We start from the raw sequence: 13,742 nt of genomic DNA on the forward strand, positions 1-13,742 counted from the left end.
AAGAATGCCACAGATCGAGGGAGGGAAAGAAGGGAACTCGCCTTCTCTTTTGACTGGGGCAGCCGAAAATGGCTGCCGCGGTGAAGTGTACTTTGTTTCATGTCGGCGTGCTAAACGCATTCGGACGTGAAACTGAAGGAAATCCAACCGGCGGGCCATGAGGAGGAACCTCCTCCTCACATAGCCCAGGGTTTGGATTACACTTGTGTGCGATCACACAAAGTGAAGTGCTAAAAAGGACGAGGTATCCCTTCCTTGGCACTAAAGGGGTTAAAGTGTAATAGGGTTTTGCCTTCCCTGATTTGCTTAGTGCATTCTAAAATAGTTATTGGGTGTTCATATTTGTCATTAAGTAGCTTAAGGCCCCTTCAGAAAGTATGAGTTGTTTTACTAGCTCTAAACAGAGTTCTAATAAGTTATGTTGCAAGGTGTACACTTGTAACAGGGTTGGTTTATTATGTGATTTCATAACTGAGTGTCACTGCATGACTGACAAGGTCTACCACCCTTGAAATACTAATTGTATTTTAAATGTATCTAACCTGGTCTTGTTCCCCAAGAATAGTATATTACTATCCTAAATGTATAACCTTAGGTTTGGCTCACCTTGACTTGCTTCTTGCTCCTCTGAATAAGGTTATACCTTGGTTTGAATACCATACGTATTCCGTTGGTTTTTATGATTGTGTATATGATGTTATAGTACTTACCCAAGATTTATATTGGTCTGCTTGTATTTAAATACACTGTGTCAGTGTTTCTTTGGACCATATATATGCTACAATTTCTTTGTACCAAGCTGCAGCCCTCTCTCCCTCCTAAGATATGCCTGGCTTCTCTGTCCATGTCACCACATTATCAGGTGGTACAGCCTTCTACTAAGAGTGGAGCTTATGTACTGCCTCAGATATGGTGTTTATGAAGTCTTGGTAGGACTTTAGAAAAACTGTCCTAACGGGCAACTCCAGAGTCAAAGCCTCGGGAGTAATTTATCTCCCTAATTAAGATAGTGATCTCAAGAGAGCCGAGAGTCAAGAAATCCTCAGGAGTAATCTACCTAGTCACACTAGTGAAGCACAGAGAACCAAGAGTCCAGCAAGCCTTGGAGAGATCTACCTCATTACAATAGTGATACTCCAAGACCTAAGAGTCGAGAGTTCATCAGGAGGAATATCGCTCGTTCCAGTAGTAATACAAGAAAGACTAAAGAGGATATTAAACGACCAGAGCTGTCTAGAGGTACTCTTCATAATGTCATAAGACTGGGAGGAATGGCTAGAACTGTAAAGTAAACTTTCAGGAGGCATTGGAAAGAAGAGAAGAGCCTTTTCAGGACTATTGCCAAAGAATATCCCAAGACTGCCCTCAAGATTGTGCGAGGTGAGTCCGGAGAAGGGAGCCATTCTCCTGACCATACTCTTTGTTGAATCGGAAGCTAATGCAAAGGATGGTTGGAAAAGAGATAAAACTGAGCCAGTTCACAAGGGAAGGGAGTCCTCATTTGGATTTGTAGATTAGTGGTAGGGTTAGAGTAGGTTTTGGACAGAGGACGGGCACATTTGGACAAACATCCTGACGACAAGCACCCTAGTTGATGTTTGCCTAGGTGGGGATAACACTTAAGAAATGGGGAGAGTTAGGTTATTTTCTTTATTTCTAACATGTTGTTGAAAGATGCCACCCATTGTCTGACTCCTTACTCCACCACTTATCCCAATTTCGTCTCCCTCTCTATATACACACACCTCCCTCTCCTTCTCTTTTCACCTTTCCATCTCTACTCTGTCCCCTATTTACGCCTCTGTGTCCTGATCTTATCGCATACTCGCCTCTCTCTTCCAACTTTGCCACCTTCCTGAGTCACTCCCCTCTCTCTGCACCCTCCTACCATCCACTCTATCGCGTCTCTCTAATTCCCCTACACTTTCCCATCCCCCTGTATCTTTCACTCTCCTTTCACACACACCCTTTTTTACTATAATACACACAACTGGGGTCAGGCTGGGATTGTTAGCCCGGTGTTTGGTGTCTCCTGTCAGTTTGGCAGGAAAAATCCTATTCTATACCTTTTCCATTCTCGTGGTTCCAGTTAAGGTTTCCTTGGTTACATCCAGGTGGATTTTGGGAGTTGCTTACCGGTAATTTGGAAGGAACAGTTGTACCAGCAGTCGTATACAAAGCACATTAATGGGGGTTCGAGATTGCCCACTCCCCCTTATGGGAGGGATCCCTTTACCCCACTGAGAGATCATGACACTGACCCTGTCGCAATATTTCAAAAATGAACACTAACATTATGCAACACTCGCTGTTACCGCATATTGTAATATGCTTGTACACCACATACATACAATAGGCAGCCATTTGCTACTTGAAAACCCCTTTTTACAAAACGGTTACTCTAACAAAACTTTGTCTACAAACAGTGAAAATAACATTCAGGTACCAACACTTAGCACATGCAACCATAACACTAGAACTATAAACACCCAATACATACCACTACACATTCAGCCAAATAACTAAAACTATAAACCCTCATCCCAAACCCCTACAAATCCAACCTTAAAATCACTTTAACTATGGTATAGTTATAACCTAGATGATACTTAAGCATCTTCAGGGGTGTGGAGTTAGTGGTTATAGTTGTTTTCTGATTGCATTTGTTGTGGTATGAAGTAATATTAGTTGTATGTACTAAGTGTTGGTGCCTTCAATTTATTTCCGCTGTTTGTAGACTTCAATTTTTATTACAGTAACATTAACTGTTTTTTGTGAAGGTTTTTGCAATTTTTTTGCTAGAATAAATATATAACTAATTGGCATAAGAGCACCACCGAACAGTTCCAGCCCTAACCGTGCAGGTTTTCCCTTCAATTTCATACAGGGACATTAGCATTGCAATATACGTGTACATGTAGCCACATGCTCAAACAGTAGCTCTGTAAGATTTCCTTGTGAATGCAGAACAGGTTAATCAAGACCATACACTGGAACAATTTTTAGATGCTGAATACATTCTGCACAAGTAAATTAAGTACATGCTTCTGCCAGACACTTAACAGGCACAGTTTCAACAACGGGTGTAAAAGCGCCTTTTTTTTTTTTGTTTTTATTTTTTTCACACATCAGTAGATCATCTGCTAAAAGGAAACATCTTGTGGCACAGGACTGTCTCTATGTGGCATTCAATTCCCTTGTTTTCCCCCCACTCACTTTTTGATGTCCTCCCATATAATTTCACGCCCACTTTTTTTATTCTGTTTTCATACCAGTAATAGTGGTAGCAACAGCTATCCAAACTTCATTTTCTGTCTATTGAACATGTTTCTTCTTTCAACTTTATAGTTGGGCAAATGTTCAGTGCCCATCACTTCAAATTCAGATCCTTTTTGGTTGTATTATATTATTTCCATTAAAAGACCAATGTGCTTTACATTCTTGAACTTTTTGCCTAAACGTCCTTGTGTGATGCATTATGGACCCCAAACTTTCTGTGAGCTAGCAATCATTAGGACTACTTGAGGAGAACGATTGTTCATTATCAAGCAGTGTTAGTTCAGAAGAAACCTAAGATACCAGAAGAGTAACATGCATATCTTTATCAAATTAGTTGCATGCCCGTTTGACAAAAGGCATACTAATGGTGAATGTACAATGTAAATGTGTACCCATCCAGAACATTTTAGAGACCACAAGGGTAAGATTTATTGATTTTTCAGTTGAAGGAATAGTGTGGGAAAATCATTTCTGACACTCCTAAACTCTTGTTTTAGGACTATGCCTGTTGGTCATAATTTTCTGCTTAATCTGTCTGAATGTTTCTTGTGCATTGCCTGTTTCTAGGTAAGGGGATAACTGTCCTGAAGGACGAGATGAAGTCTGGAAGTTGGTTCAAGCATTTGCCACCATCCATCATCGAGTTTCAACCAGCACTGAGGACACTGGCACATCCAATCAGCCAGGATTACCTGCGGGAGACTCTTCAGAAGTGGATTCACATGTAAATTGTCTTTTACCTATCTTTCTCATGCATTATTGCCTTTGCCAAGCAGGACATTTTATCCACTGCCTGCACCAATCGGAAATCTTGTCTCCCCTAATCTTGCTGGCCTTCCATAGCACTGACAACTTGTCCTTGTAATTCCCTTTCTGTATCTTCTTCTTGTTTTCTTGTTCCTCTCTGGCAACTTTCCACTACATTTGCCATCTGGCAATCATATTCAGCAACATTCCTTTACCTGTAAAATGCATTATTTCGAAATCCACTCTGTAGACAAACCCCCACCCTCTGCGTCAAACTCTGCCATCACTATAACACTTCTGCATCCAATGCTTTATTCCCTGTTCTACAGAGAACCTTGTCCTCCCTCTTTCCCTCTCTTTACTGGCCATGAGGTTTCTCATTTTTCCAACTGCTTCCCCATGAAAGAACTTTCTCGAAGACAAAAAAGGAGTTGCCTGATCTTGGAGGTAGATTCCTCCTTCAGGTCTCTCTAGCTTGTCAAAAACACATCCTTGCACTGAGACCGTGTACCTGGTACTGGATTTTGATCCGGACACAAACCTTGGTGCAATAAATTGATTTTCTTGCTTTGCCACTTATGGTTGTTCCTCAGAGTTTGAGGAGGTTGCTATAAAAACCCACTCAATGTAAAGACACTTTTCAATTTGTTGTGTACATGTTTTAACCTGTATTAAATTGGTTTGTTAAAGCGGAGACTTATCGCATATATCTCCCGGTTCCACAGTTGTCAACCTAGCCTCTACACTACCTTTGCATGCTGGTAATATCATTGCTCTGTGTCTCGTTTATGAAGGGCTAAGAAACCCCATTCTTGCATCGATTCACAAAATATCATACATGCACACCTTTGAATGGGATGTCCATTCTGGTGTCATCTTCCCTCATCAGCAGCTTAAGTCTGTATTGCTTTTCTTTCATCAAATTATATCCACTCTGCTACATAGAGCATATTCTGTTCAAAAAGGAGATTCCTGTACGACGTGTGAGATTCACTGTTTGAAAATCAGAATTGTCCCCTTATATCAAATGTAATGAACTTGCACAATATGGTCTTCCACATGTCCTACAAGACGTTCTGCCTTGTAAAATGCCAGTCCTGTTTGAAACAATTCTACATATTTTAATGGTAAACATATCCTCCCCACAGATCATTGTACAAACACTTAGGAAGACCCTGGGCAAATCTCTGACTAGGTCGAGGCAGCGTGACTGGGTAAATACTAGGTAAAAATACTTTTAACTGGACTTGAAATCATTTCTTGTTCACACTGCGAAATCCATCCATTAATATTTTGGAAAATAGATTAATGCCCTACATACTACTTTTGCATCTATTTCTCTGAATGGGACCTTGCTCAGCATTCAGTATTGAGGATGCTCTAAGATTTAAGTCGCATTAGAACATTTCACGTTACAAATACTCTAGTCTACTTGCATGCACGTCTGACCCCATCATTTTAAAAGTGATGCATTTTACATTGTGTTGTACAAGTATGCTGCGAATATTGTATACAACTACACTCGGTGTATACACCATTACATGAGCTAGAAGAATGTTTTAAGATCTTCTTGGGTATTTTTAAGCAGCTGGTGGTTTAAAAATGCACTAAAATGTAATCCAGAAATGCATTTATGATAGGAACTGTCTTTTCAATTGCTCAGTTGTGTAAAAGGAATAGATGACTTGAACATTGATATTTCCGCATAGTGTGGTAACTTGTGATCTATAAATGTATGACAGAAGTTGATGGAAAATAATCGTAGATCTGTACAAATAACAGTTCCTAAGTATAGAGTCATATTTGCAATACATATTCATAGGAACATTAATCTTTCTGTCACAGGTAAGAAACCTTGAAGCATTGAAATAATTAGTGGTTTTACTATCCAAATACAATGATACTAATTGTATGTCTCTGGGAAGCATGAAACGCTGAGTTCACACCAACCTTGGCATGCAAATTGAACGACAATATCAACACATTGTTAACCAATGTCGTTGTCTCCCATGATAACTTTCCTTAAATCTTAAGTAATCCGACCCATCAGAGAAGACTATTGTTAATTGTGAGGATTTTGGTCTCCTGGGACCTTTTTCTGGGGGATTGCATAATGAAACTTAGCAAGTTTTAAAGCAATGCTTCTGACACGTCTCCTTAGGTGCAATGAAGATATAAAAGCTGGGATTTCGACATTGCTAGTGTATGTCAACAGCCTCAAGGGCCTAGCTGGCATTCGCGATGCAGTGTGGGAACTGCTCACCAGTGAATCTATGAGCCAGAACTGGGAGATCGTGTGTCGGAGACTCCTAGACCGGCCTATTCTCTTCTGGGAAGACCTGCTGCAGCAATTGTTCTTGGATCGGTTGCAGGTAAGAGAATTTGCATTGCTCTAACATTTGAATCTGTGCAGAAGTGTCAGCTGTGGAACCGGGAGATCTGTATTTTAAGTCCATGTTTCTTATTTTAACCAACTTGCAAGATATTGGGTAACACGCAAGCTGCAAGTGTACATGCTGGGTCTTTGCTTAATGGATTAATTGATCCACTGCAGGTATCCATATCTGACTTCATGGTCACAGCTTTCAATCTCAGCATGTTCAGTGAGGAATTGGTTTTAACGGCTATTCTTAAAATCAAATCTTGTTCCCCTTCAGATGCTATCCCGTTAGCTGTGATGAAGCAAATGACCCCTGCCCTTCTTACTGTTATCACAGCAGCGATTAATAATTCCTGCCAAACAGGGTTAGTACCTCAGGAATTAAAGACGGCTAGTGATTTCGCTTTTGAAAAAAAGTCCCTTGACCCTTGTACCTTGTCCAATATCCGCCCTATTTCTCTTCTACCTTTGTTGGCCAAACTGCTAGAATCACTGGTGTCACCCCTACTGTCTACATTTCTGGAATCTTCTTGCTTGCTTGATCCTGTTCAATCAGGGTTTCGTTCTGGTGTGTGCTGGTCGCCGTCCAGGATGATGTGGCCAGGCTGGTGGACGCAGGTGGAGTGGGAGCTCTGATACTATTATATCTCTCAGCAGCTTTCGACAGGGTCAACCACTGCATGCTGATGTCTCGCCTTGCCCAGTTGGGTATATCTGGGCAGGTGCTAGCCTGGTTCACCTCCTTTCTGGCAGATCGCACCCACGCCCTCTCTATGCCTCCTTTTCTTTCTGCCCCTTGTCACCTCAGATGTAGTGTCCCACAAGGCTCCTCTTTGTCTCCCATTCTGTTCAAGTATATACATCTGGGCCTTTGTGTGTCTCATCCGCTCCTTTGGCGTCATATGTTACTCGTATGCAGACGAAACTCTGATCCTGATCCGACTGGATCTTGATCGGGATGAGATGTTGTCTGGCGGCTGTGGGAGATTGGATGGACCACAGTTGGCTCAAACTGAACGGGGACAAAACTGAGGTGATGGTGATGGGTTGTCCTCCTGATCCCTCACTTTGGGTGTCTTCATTCTGGCCTTCCTCCCTAGGTCCCCTGCCCAGCCCGGTAGACAAGGTTAAAAACCTTGGGGTTATACTATCTGCTTCATTGTCTGTGGCCAAGCAAGTAACGGCCGTATGTCAAGCTGGTCACTTTCAACTCAAGACACTTAGAAAGGTACTCCTTATGATCCCTGCCCCTCTGCGCCCTCCTGTAGTGGCGGCTTTGGGGATCTAACGGCTGGACTATTGTAACTCCCTTTATTTGGGTCAACCCAAGGGAGTTATCTGCCGGCTTCAACAGCTTCAAAATCTGGCCAGCCAGGTTTCCAACGGCTCCCTTTATGGAGCCCATATATCTCCAGTACTTCGAGCCCTGCGTTGGCTTCCGGTAAACCAACACATTATTTTTAAGTCACTTTGCTTTGTGCACCGGGCAATACATGGCCAAGGAGCTGAATATCATCCGGAGTAATTCTCGCCATATGTACCTCTTCCGTCACTCCGCTCTGCCTCGGCTGACCTCCTAATGGTGCCCGGTTATAAACAGACCAGGGTTGGAGGACGTGCCTTTTCTGTGGCTGCTGCAATATTGTGGAATGGCCTTCCGATGACCATAAAGAAAACTCATAGCTACTTAGTGTTCAGGAAGGCCATAAAAACTCTTCTAGGTCTCTGTGGCTTCACTAGGATCCTCTCACCTCCACGCCATGATACCCTTGGGTGACCGCGCGCTTTACAAGTTGGACTAACATAACATAACGCAAGGCACGACTACCAGTAGGTTTTTCAGTGCTCGTCCTACACGATACAACATCGGCGGCCTGGCCTATATAGTTCAAACCAAAATGTCTTGTTCTTTTCTGAAAGTTGTATGGTTTCCTGTCTTATGATGGGTATGGGTTTGCTTGTTGCTGCTTTGTGTTTTTTCCGTCAGATCATCTGCTTGTACAGGAGCTCTGCCTACTGTCAGATTGCTTAGCTTTTAAAGCCCTAGAAAAGGTTTTCAGAAAAATGAATGATTTTTACGTAATTTAGGCTGTCCCAAAAACAATCAAATGTTTTTTTTGTTTTCCCCAGACTCTTACCAAAGAAGGTTTCAACTCCATTTCCACCAACTCCAAGCAACTCCTGATATCAGCCCTTGAAGAACTGCGCACTCAGTCCAAAGATGGTATGCCGGGAAAGCATGTACAGTTTGAGTACAACCTTCCTTCCTTCCTGTGGTCCGAGGGCTTGAACGACTTGCCACCTGATGCTGCTTGGATCAGTGTTGCAAGCCGTGGCCAGTGTGCTAAAAGCGGCCTATCCATGAAGGCCAATGCTCTCACCCCTTGTGTCCAAAACTTCTGTGCTGCCCTGGATGCAAAGCTGAAGGTCAAGCTAGATGACCTTTTATCGTATCTCCCCTATGACTGTCCCGCTTCAAAAGAAACAGTTGGTGATGTCTCCAGTCCAGCGGGGAAACACTCTGCCTTTGACAGGTATGCAGACGCCAGCACTGTGGAAAAGATGCTGCAGAACCATTGCCTTGCCTGCATGGAACATATTCTGGGCTGCGTAGCCCAGGAGCTAAACCGGTCTGAGGCCAGTCTGCTAGAGCAGCAGAACTCTCGCCAAGAGGCCAGACTTGGCACAGTTCTTTTCATGGCCCGGCTGTGCCAATCCTTGGGGAAGCTTTGCCCTCACCTGAAGCAGTGCATTTTGGGCAAATCAGGCACTTTGGACCCAGTGATCAGGGAACATCGATCAGTGAAAAAGATGGGGAAAGGGAAAGTTCAGGAAATTGACCCTGTGCTGGTCAAGTGGCAGGAAATGAAGGACAAACTTCTGCAACAGAGCTTGGCGGCTTATCGTATATGGAGCTCTGCTGTAGTGGAAGTAAGTAGCTCATTTGGATTCAGATCAAAGGATGAAAAGCACTTATCTGTCGGCTCTTAGTAGAAGAGCGATCTGTCTGGATTGATCCTTGGTACTCCTGCAAGCCCATCTATGGAATCTCCGATGATGCTTTTCTGTATCATATAATATCAGAGCTTGTATAGGTAACGTGCCACAGCCCAAAGTTTGAAAAAACTATTGGAATACACAGGGCAACAGATTGAGTGAGTGAGCGAGTGAGTTAACTGCTCTATAACTTATTTTTTGCACATGTTTGAGATGTCACCAAGTTCATGCAAAAGTATAATGTGTCAATGTTAAGCTTGTGAAAGAGGGTCTGTGATTGAACTCGCTGAAAATTGTGGTACCACATTCTTCCACAGATAAAGAAGCATGCTACCATTTAGAAGACCGAGCATTATCCACCACTGTCTCACTGTCTCTTCAACCATGGTCTAGTGTATTTTAATGTAAGGGGTCTTAAAGAGTGACCAGTTACTTGAGTTTATGCCATCAGATCGGAATGGTCCTATTTCTGTATACCAGACTTCTGAAATTTAGTTGTAAGCGCATTGTATTTTGCCATAAGGGATCCCACTTCATTAGCCCTTCCATTAATTGGGTCATTTCTGCATGGGGTATCTGATGCAGTGGGGTATGTGGAATGTAGTGTGTATCTGGTAAGCGTTGCAGCAGGTATTTTCCTGCAGTGAGTATGTATTATAGTCCAGTGAGTGTTAGAAGGTGAAGATCAAGAGTTTAGGTTAGAGGGAGGGAACGGGAAATGGCCCATGTCAGGGTATGGTTTAGTCTTGATAGGATGAGAGAAACAACTACAGGAATGTTAGATGAACCATAATGTTAAGGGTCCTTATTTGGAAGAAAGAGTTCCTTGCTAGAGCTTTCACATGCAGTTGATGTTAAACTACAGTATGATAAGGTTTTTGATATCAGATGTGGTTTGAAGGGTAATCTCCCATCTCTTAATTCCAGTAGTTTGTCAAGGGCATGTTGTCTTGGTGGAAGAGGGAGAAGATCATATTTCCAGATTTGTTTTTTATTCATCTGTTCTAGCCTCTGGCTAAGGCTGGCATTCACTGGTTTACAGGGCACATGTGCCTGTGTAGTTTTGTGGTGTTATTTACACGTTCCACGTGCAACAACGGGGGGGGGGGGCGGGAGTAACGGCCCGCAGCCTCAGTTAACCGCCCAGACGAAGCAAGGGCCATTAACGTGGGCCCCGGGTTGTTACCCCTCGGTTTTGCCCATAGAACTGGTACATAAGTCCATTAGCACCCCGGATTACCAAAGCGGCAACCCACGGTGCGTGTCCTGTTTTAGGAAGGAAAATCCTTTACCAACGTGGTACGGAGCCCCTCTTCCCTTTCCATGGCAGCCGTGGGAAGCTGAGAGGAAGGTACCGCCACTGCCGAGTGGCTTAATAAAGGAAAAAAAGGGGGGAAAAGGGGTTTGGAGAAGATGGTGGCAAGGAGAGCCAGCCGTCAGGCGGCTTGGATCGAAGGGATTGTACCGGCGGTTCAAGCCCGTGTTCCTAGCCACATGTTTGGCTGGCTTCCCCGCCTGGGGTGCTAATAGCATGCAAGTCCTTGTTCACTGATCATCTTCAAGAGAAGTACCATGTAGATGTGGAGAGGTGAGAAGCCTGATACCTTGGGTACCCGGTAGGTGGTGTTCTGCAGAACTGTTTTGGAATGTGGTATGAAAATAGTTTGTCCTGTTGGAGAGGAATGTCCTCATCCGGTGTAGTGCTGTTTGAGGAAATCCAGCAGCTTCCATTGTTTTAATGAACCCCTTGTGGTTTTATTGTGTTGGTCCATATGGATATGTCCAGGAGGATGAGGGTGCAAGGTTCGTCTTCCTCCGTGTTGGCTTGTCACAAATACAGATATTTCATACTAAGTTCCCCTGGTCCACCTGAACTCTAGCTGGGTTGATGTACAATTCATCATCTCGCAGTGGTCTAGATGTTGCTAATAGACTTTTCTCCAGGATCTACTGCTCTATGATACTTCAGCGAACGGGCAGTGTGAGGGCAAAAGCCCAAACTGTATCTTTGGCAAGAGGTCCTGAACATTTAGCCTTTTTCTGCTACTAATCTGACTCTTTGAGTCTGCCATGTCCCCCCTAATATGTTAGACTTCTTAGGGTGAGGGTGCTTGAACGTTTCTCTTTTCTTTTTGCAAGTCAGTGCATAATTATGTTTTCTCTTTTAGATGAATGTCTTTATAGGGTTCATCAATGGGCGATATGTAATGGTCTTTAGCTCAATCCATCCAAGATGGAAGTTAGGTTGTTGGGAGCCAAACACCTGCAAAATGATTCAACATTCCTCTCTCCTCTTACTCTTTTTGGACAAATGCCATCTTTTTCTAGTAAGGTGAAGAATATTGGGGTAATCTGAAAAACGGATCCGTCGTTCACACAGCAGATAAATTAAGTAGTTGACATTCTTCCATCTTTGACTACTGAGTCGGACCCTTCATTTTATTCCCAAAGAGGATCATGCTCCTGTGGTTGGCACTCGTATAAATGCTCAGGCGGTGGACTATGCCAATGCCCTGTATCCATGCATTTCAGTCTTTCAAATAAGCTTTGTACCGTCCACAACAGGGCTGTTGCTTCATATTTAGACTCCCCAAGTGGTGTTCCATCTCTGCCAGTTGACTAGCTCTTCACTGGCTTCCAGTCATTAACACATCGTTTGTAAGAATGTATGCATTATATTCAAGTGTATTCATGAGCTGGCCCCAGTTTACCTTAACTCTCATATTTCTTTGTACCATCCTTCTAGAACCCTACGCTCGGAGAATACATATTTACTCCCTAACCCTCGTGCTTGTTGTTCCATTAGAGGTGATGGATGCTTTTTATTTGTGGGGCTTAGACAATTCGCTTATGTGATTCTCTGAGTTTGTCATGAAAATCTTTTTGTTTTTCAATAATTTGGATTGCTGTCATTTCATTCCCTTTGTACCTTTGATTCATCTGCTCCTTGACGCAGCTCTCCTGTGTGGTTCCTGTTGGATATGTGCACTATAAATACTACAAATTCAAATACAATTAGTTATGTCTCACTTTGGTTGGTGGAGGTTGTCTTGCCCTTTTACTATCATTTGTATTTTCTAGAGCTGGAAAACATTCTTTTTTCCAAGGGAAATTTGCACTAGCCATTGGCTAATGATAATTGACTCTTGGCAAGTACGAAATAGTGTGTGTGTATGTTGTGGCGGGTCAGAAGAAAGATGCAGACTATTATGCAACATGCTTCAGGGTGGTTTATTAAAATAAGACTTACAAGTCCTGACTTTTCTTATCACTATGGATGGTCCCTACCTATCTTACTAAGGTGCTCGCCAGTAAATTGTGGAAGTCCAAATAATGAGGTCCACTGTCTAGAGCAACCCTAGCTGACCCTACCACTATGTAAACTAACTTAGGTTTGTAGAATGACTCCTTTCTCTTTGGATACTTCTAGTATCAGTGTATAAATCAATAAAGGATCCTTAAATAACCTCTTGTTACTTCTTTGATTAGTTTCTGCATTTATTCAATAGAGTTGTGGATATTATTCTTTTCTTAAGACGTTCCTGTATGGCTTCCTTACAACATGTAGCCTCTTGTTTGAGCTTCTCAGTATATTCTAGATTTGCCTCGTGGTGTGGGCTGTCTACCGTTCTTATAGTATTATCGTTTAACTCGCTTAGGTCTATCGGACCTTGTATCTCTTGTACTGTTTGTGCCTGCTTTCAGGGTATTCTTATCACCGCCTTCTTATTGTTCATCTTTTCCATAGTTTCCTCATTCCTGTTTCCACACTTTAAGGTTACTTTAAACTCGTTTCCCTTTTCCCAGGGGATTGTGATCACCGGACTTTTTCTTTGTTCAGGTTCTCAATAGCTTATTCTTTTGTTTTATCAGACTTGATCTCACTTTGTTTTAAGATTAACTTCCTTTCAAGATTAGTACTGAGACGAATTGGCTGTGCAATATACTGATTCCCCCTTCGAGACCAACGCGACTCCCGTACTCCTAGTTACCTTCTTCTCCGATGTATGTCTTCCGGAGTCTGGTGCCTCAGAATCCTTCTCGCTTGGCATTGGTTGCTGGTGCCTTTCCATTTCCTGCCACGCCTTTCCTGCGGGTCCCCTATTCACCTGGTTTTTCGTCTCTTCTCGGCTCTCAGCTACTCTGCTATCAGATACACAATGGTATTAGCGTAGTTTGTCGGACCAGCGGTCCACCATGGGTCCTCGACCATAGTCTCGCCACCACCAATTCCTGGGCTTTTGCCCCCGTGTTATCTCAGGCTGCAGCTACGCCATTCTGTGCTCTGCACTCAAGCGGGTTAGAAACTCGCATGATCGCAGATACCTGCTTCCTGCAG

General features: G+C 43.1%; 1 protein-coding gene across 3 annotated transcripts in view; it reads left to right on the top strand.

Moving 5' to 3' along the window:
• COG1 (component of oligomeric golgi complex 1) overlaps positions 1-13,742 on the top strand; it is a 311,531-nt gene that overhangs the window by 109,124 nt on the left and 188,665 nt on the right. For all 3 annotated transcript variants that reach the window (XM_069655104.1, XM_069655102.1, XM_069655103.1), the window contains exons 5-7: positions 3,847-4,003; positions 6,188-6,398; positions 8,537-9,337. In XM_069655104.1, the coding sequence (XP_069511205.1) occupies positions 3,847-4,003; positions 6,188-6,398; positions 8,537-9,337 (1,169 nt within the window). The remainder of the gene's footprint in view (positions 1-3,846; positions 4,004-6,187; positions 6,399-8,536; positions 9,338-13,742) is intronic.

Source organism: Ambystoma mexicanum, chromosome 3q (assembly GCF_040938575.1).
Source record: "Ambystoma mexicanum isolate Mex_15411 chromosome 3q, UKY_AmexF1_1, whole genome shotgun sequence".
In the NCBI taxonomy this organism is placed as follows: domain Eukaryota; kingdom Metazoa; phylum Chordata; class Amphibia; order Caudata; family Ambystomatidae; genus Ambystoma; species Ambystoma mexicanum.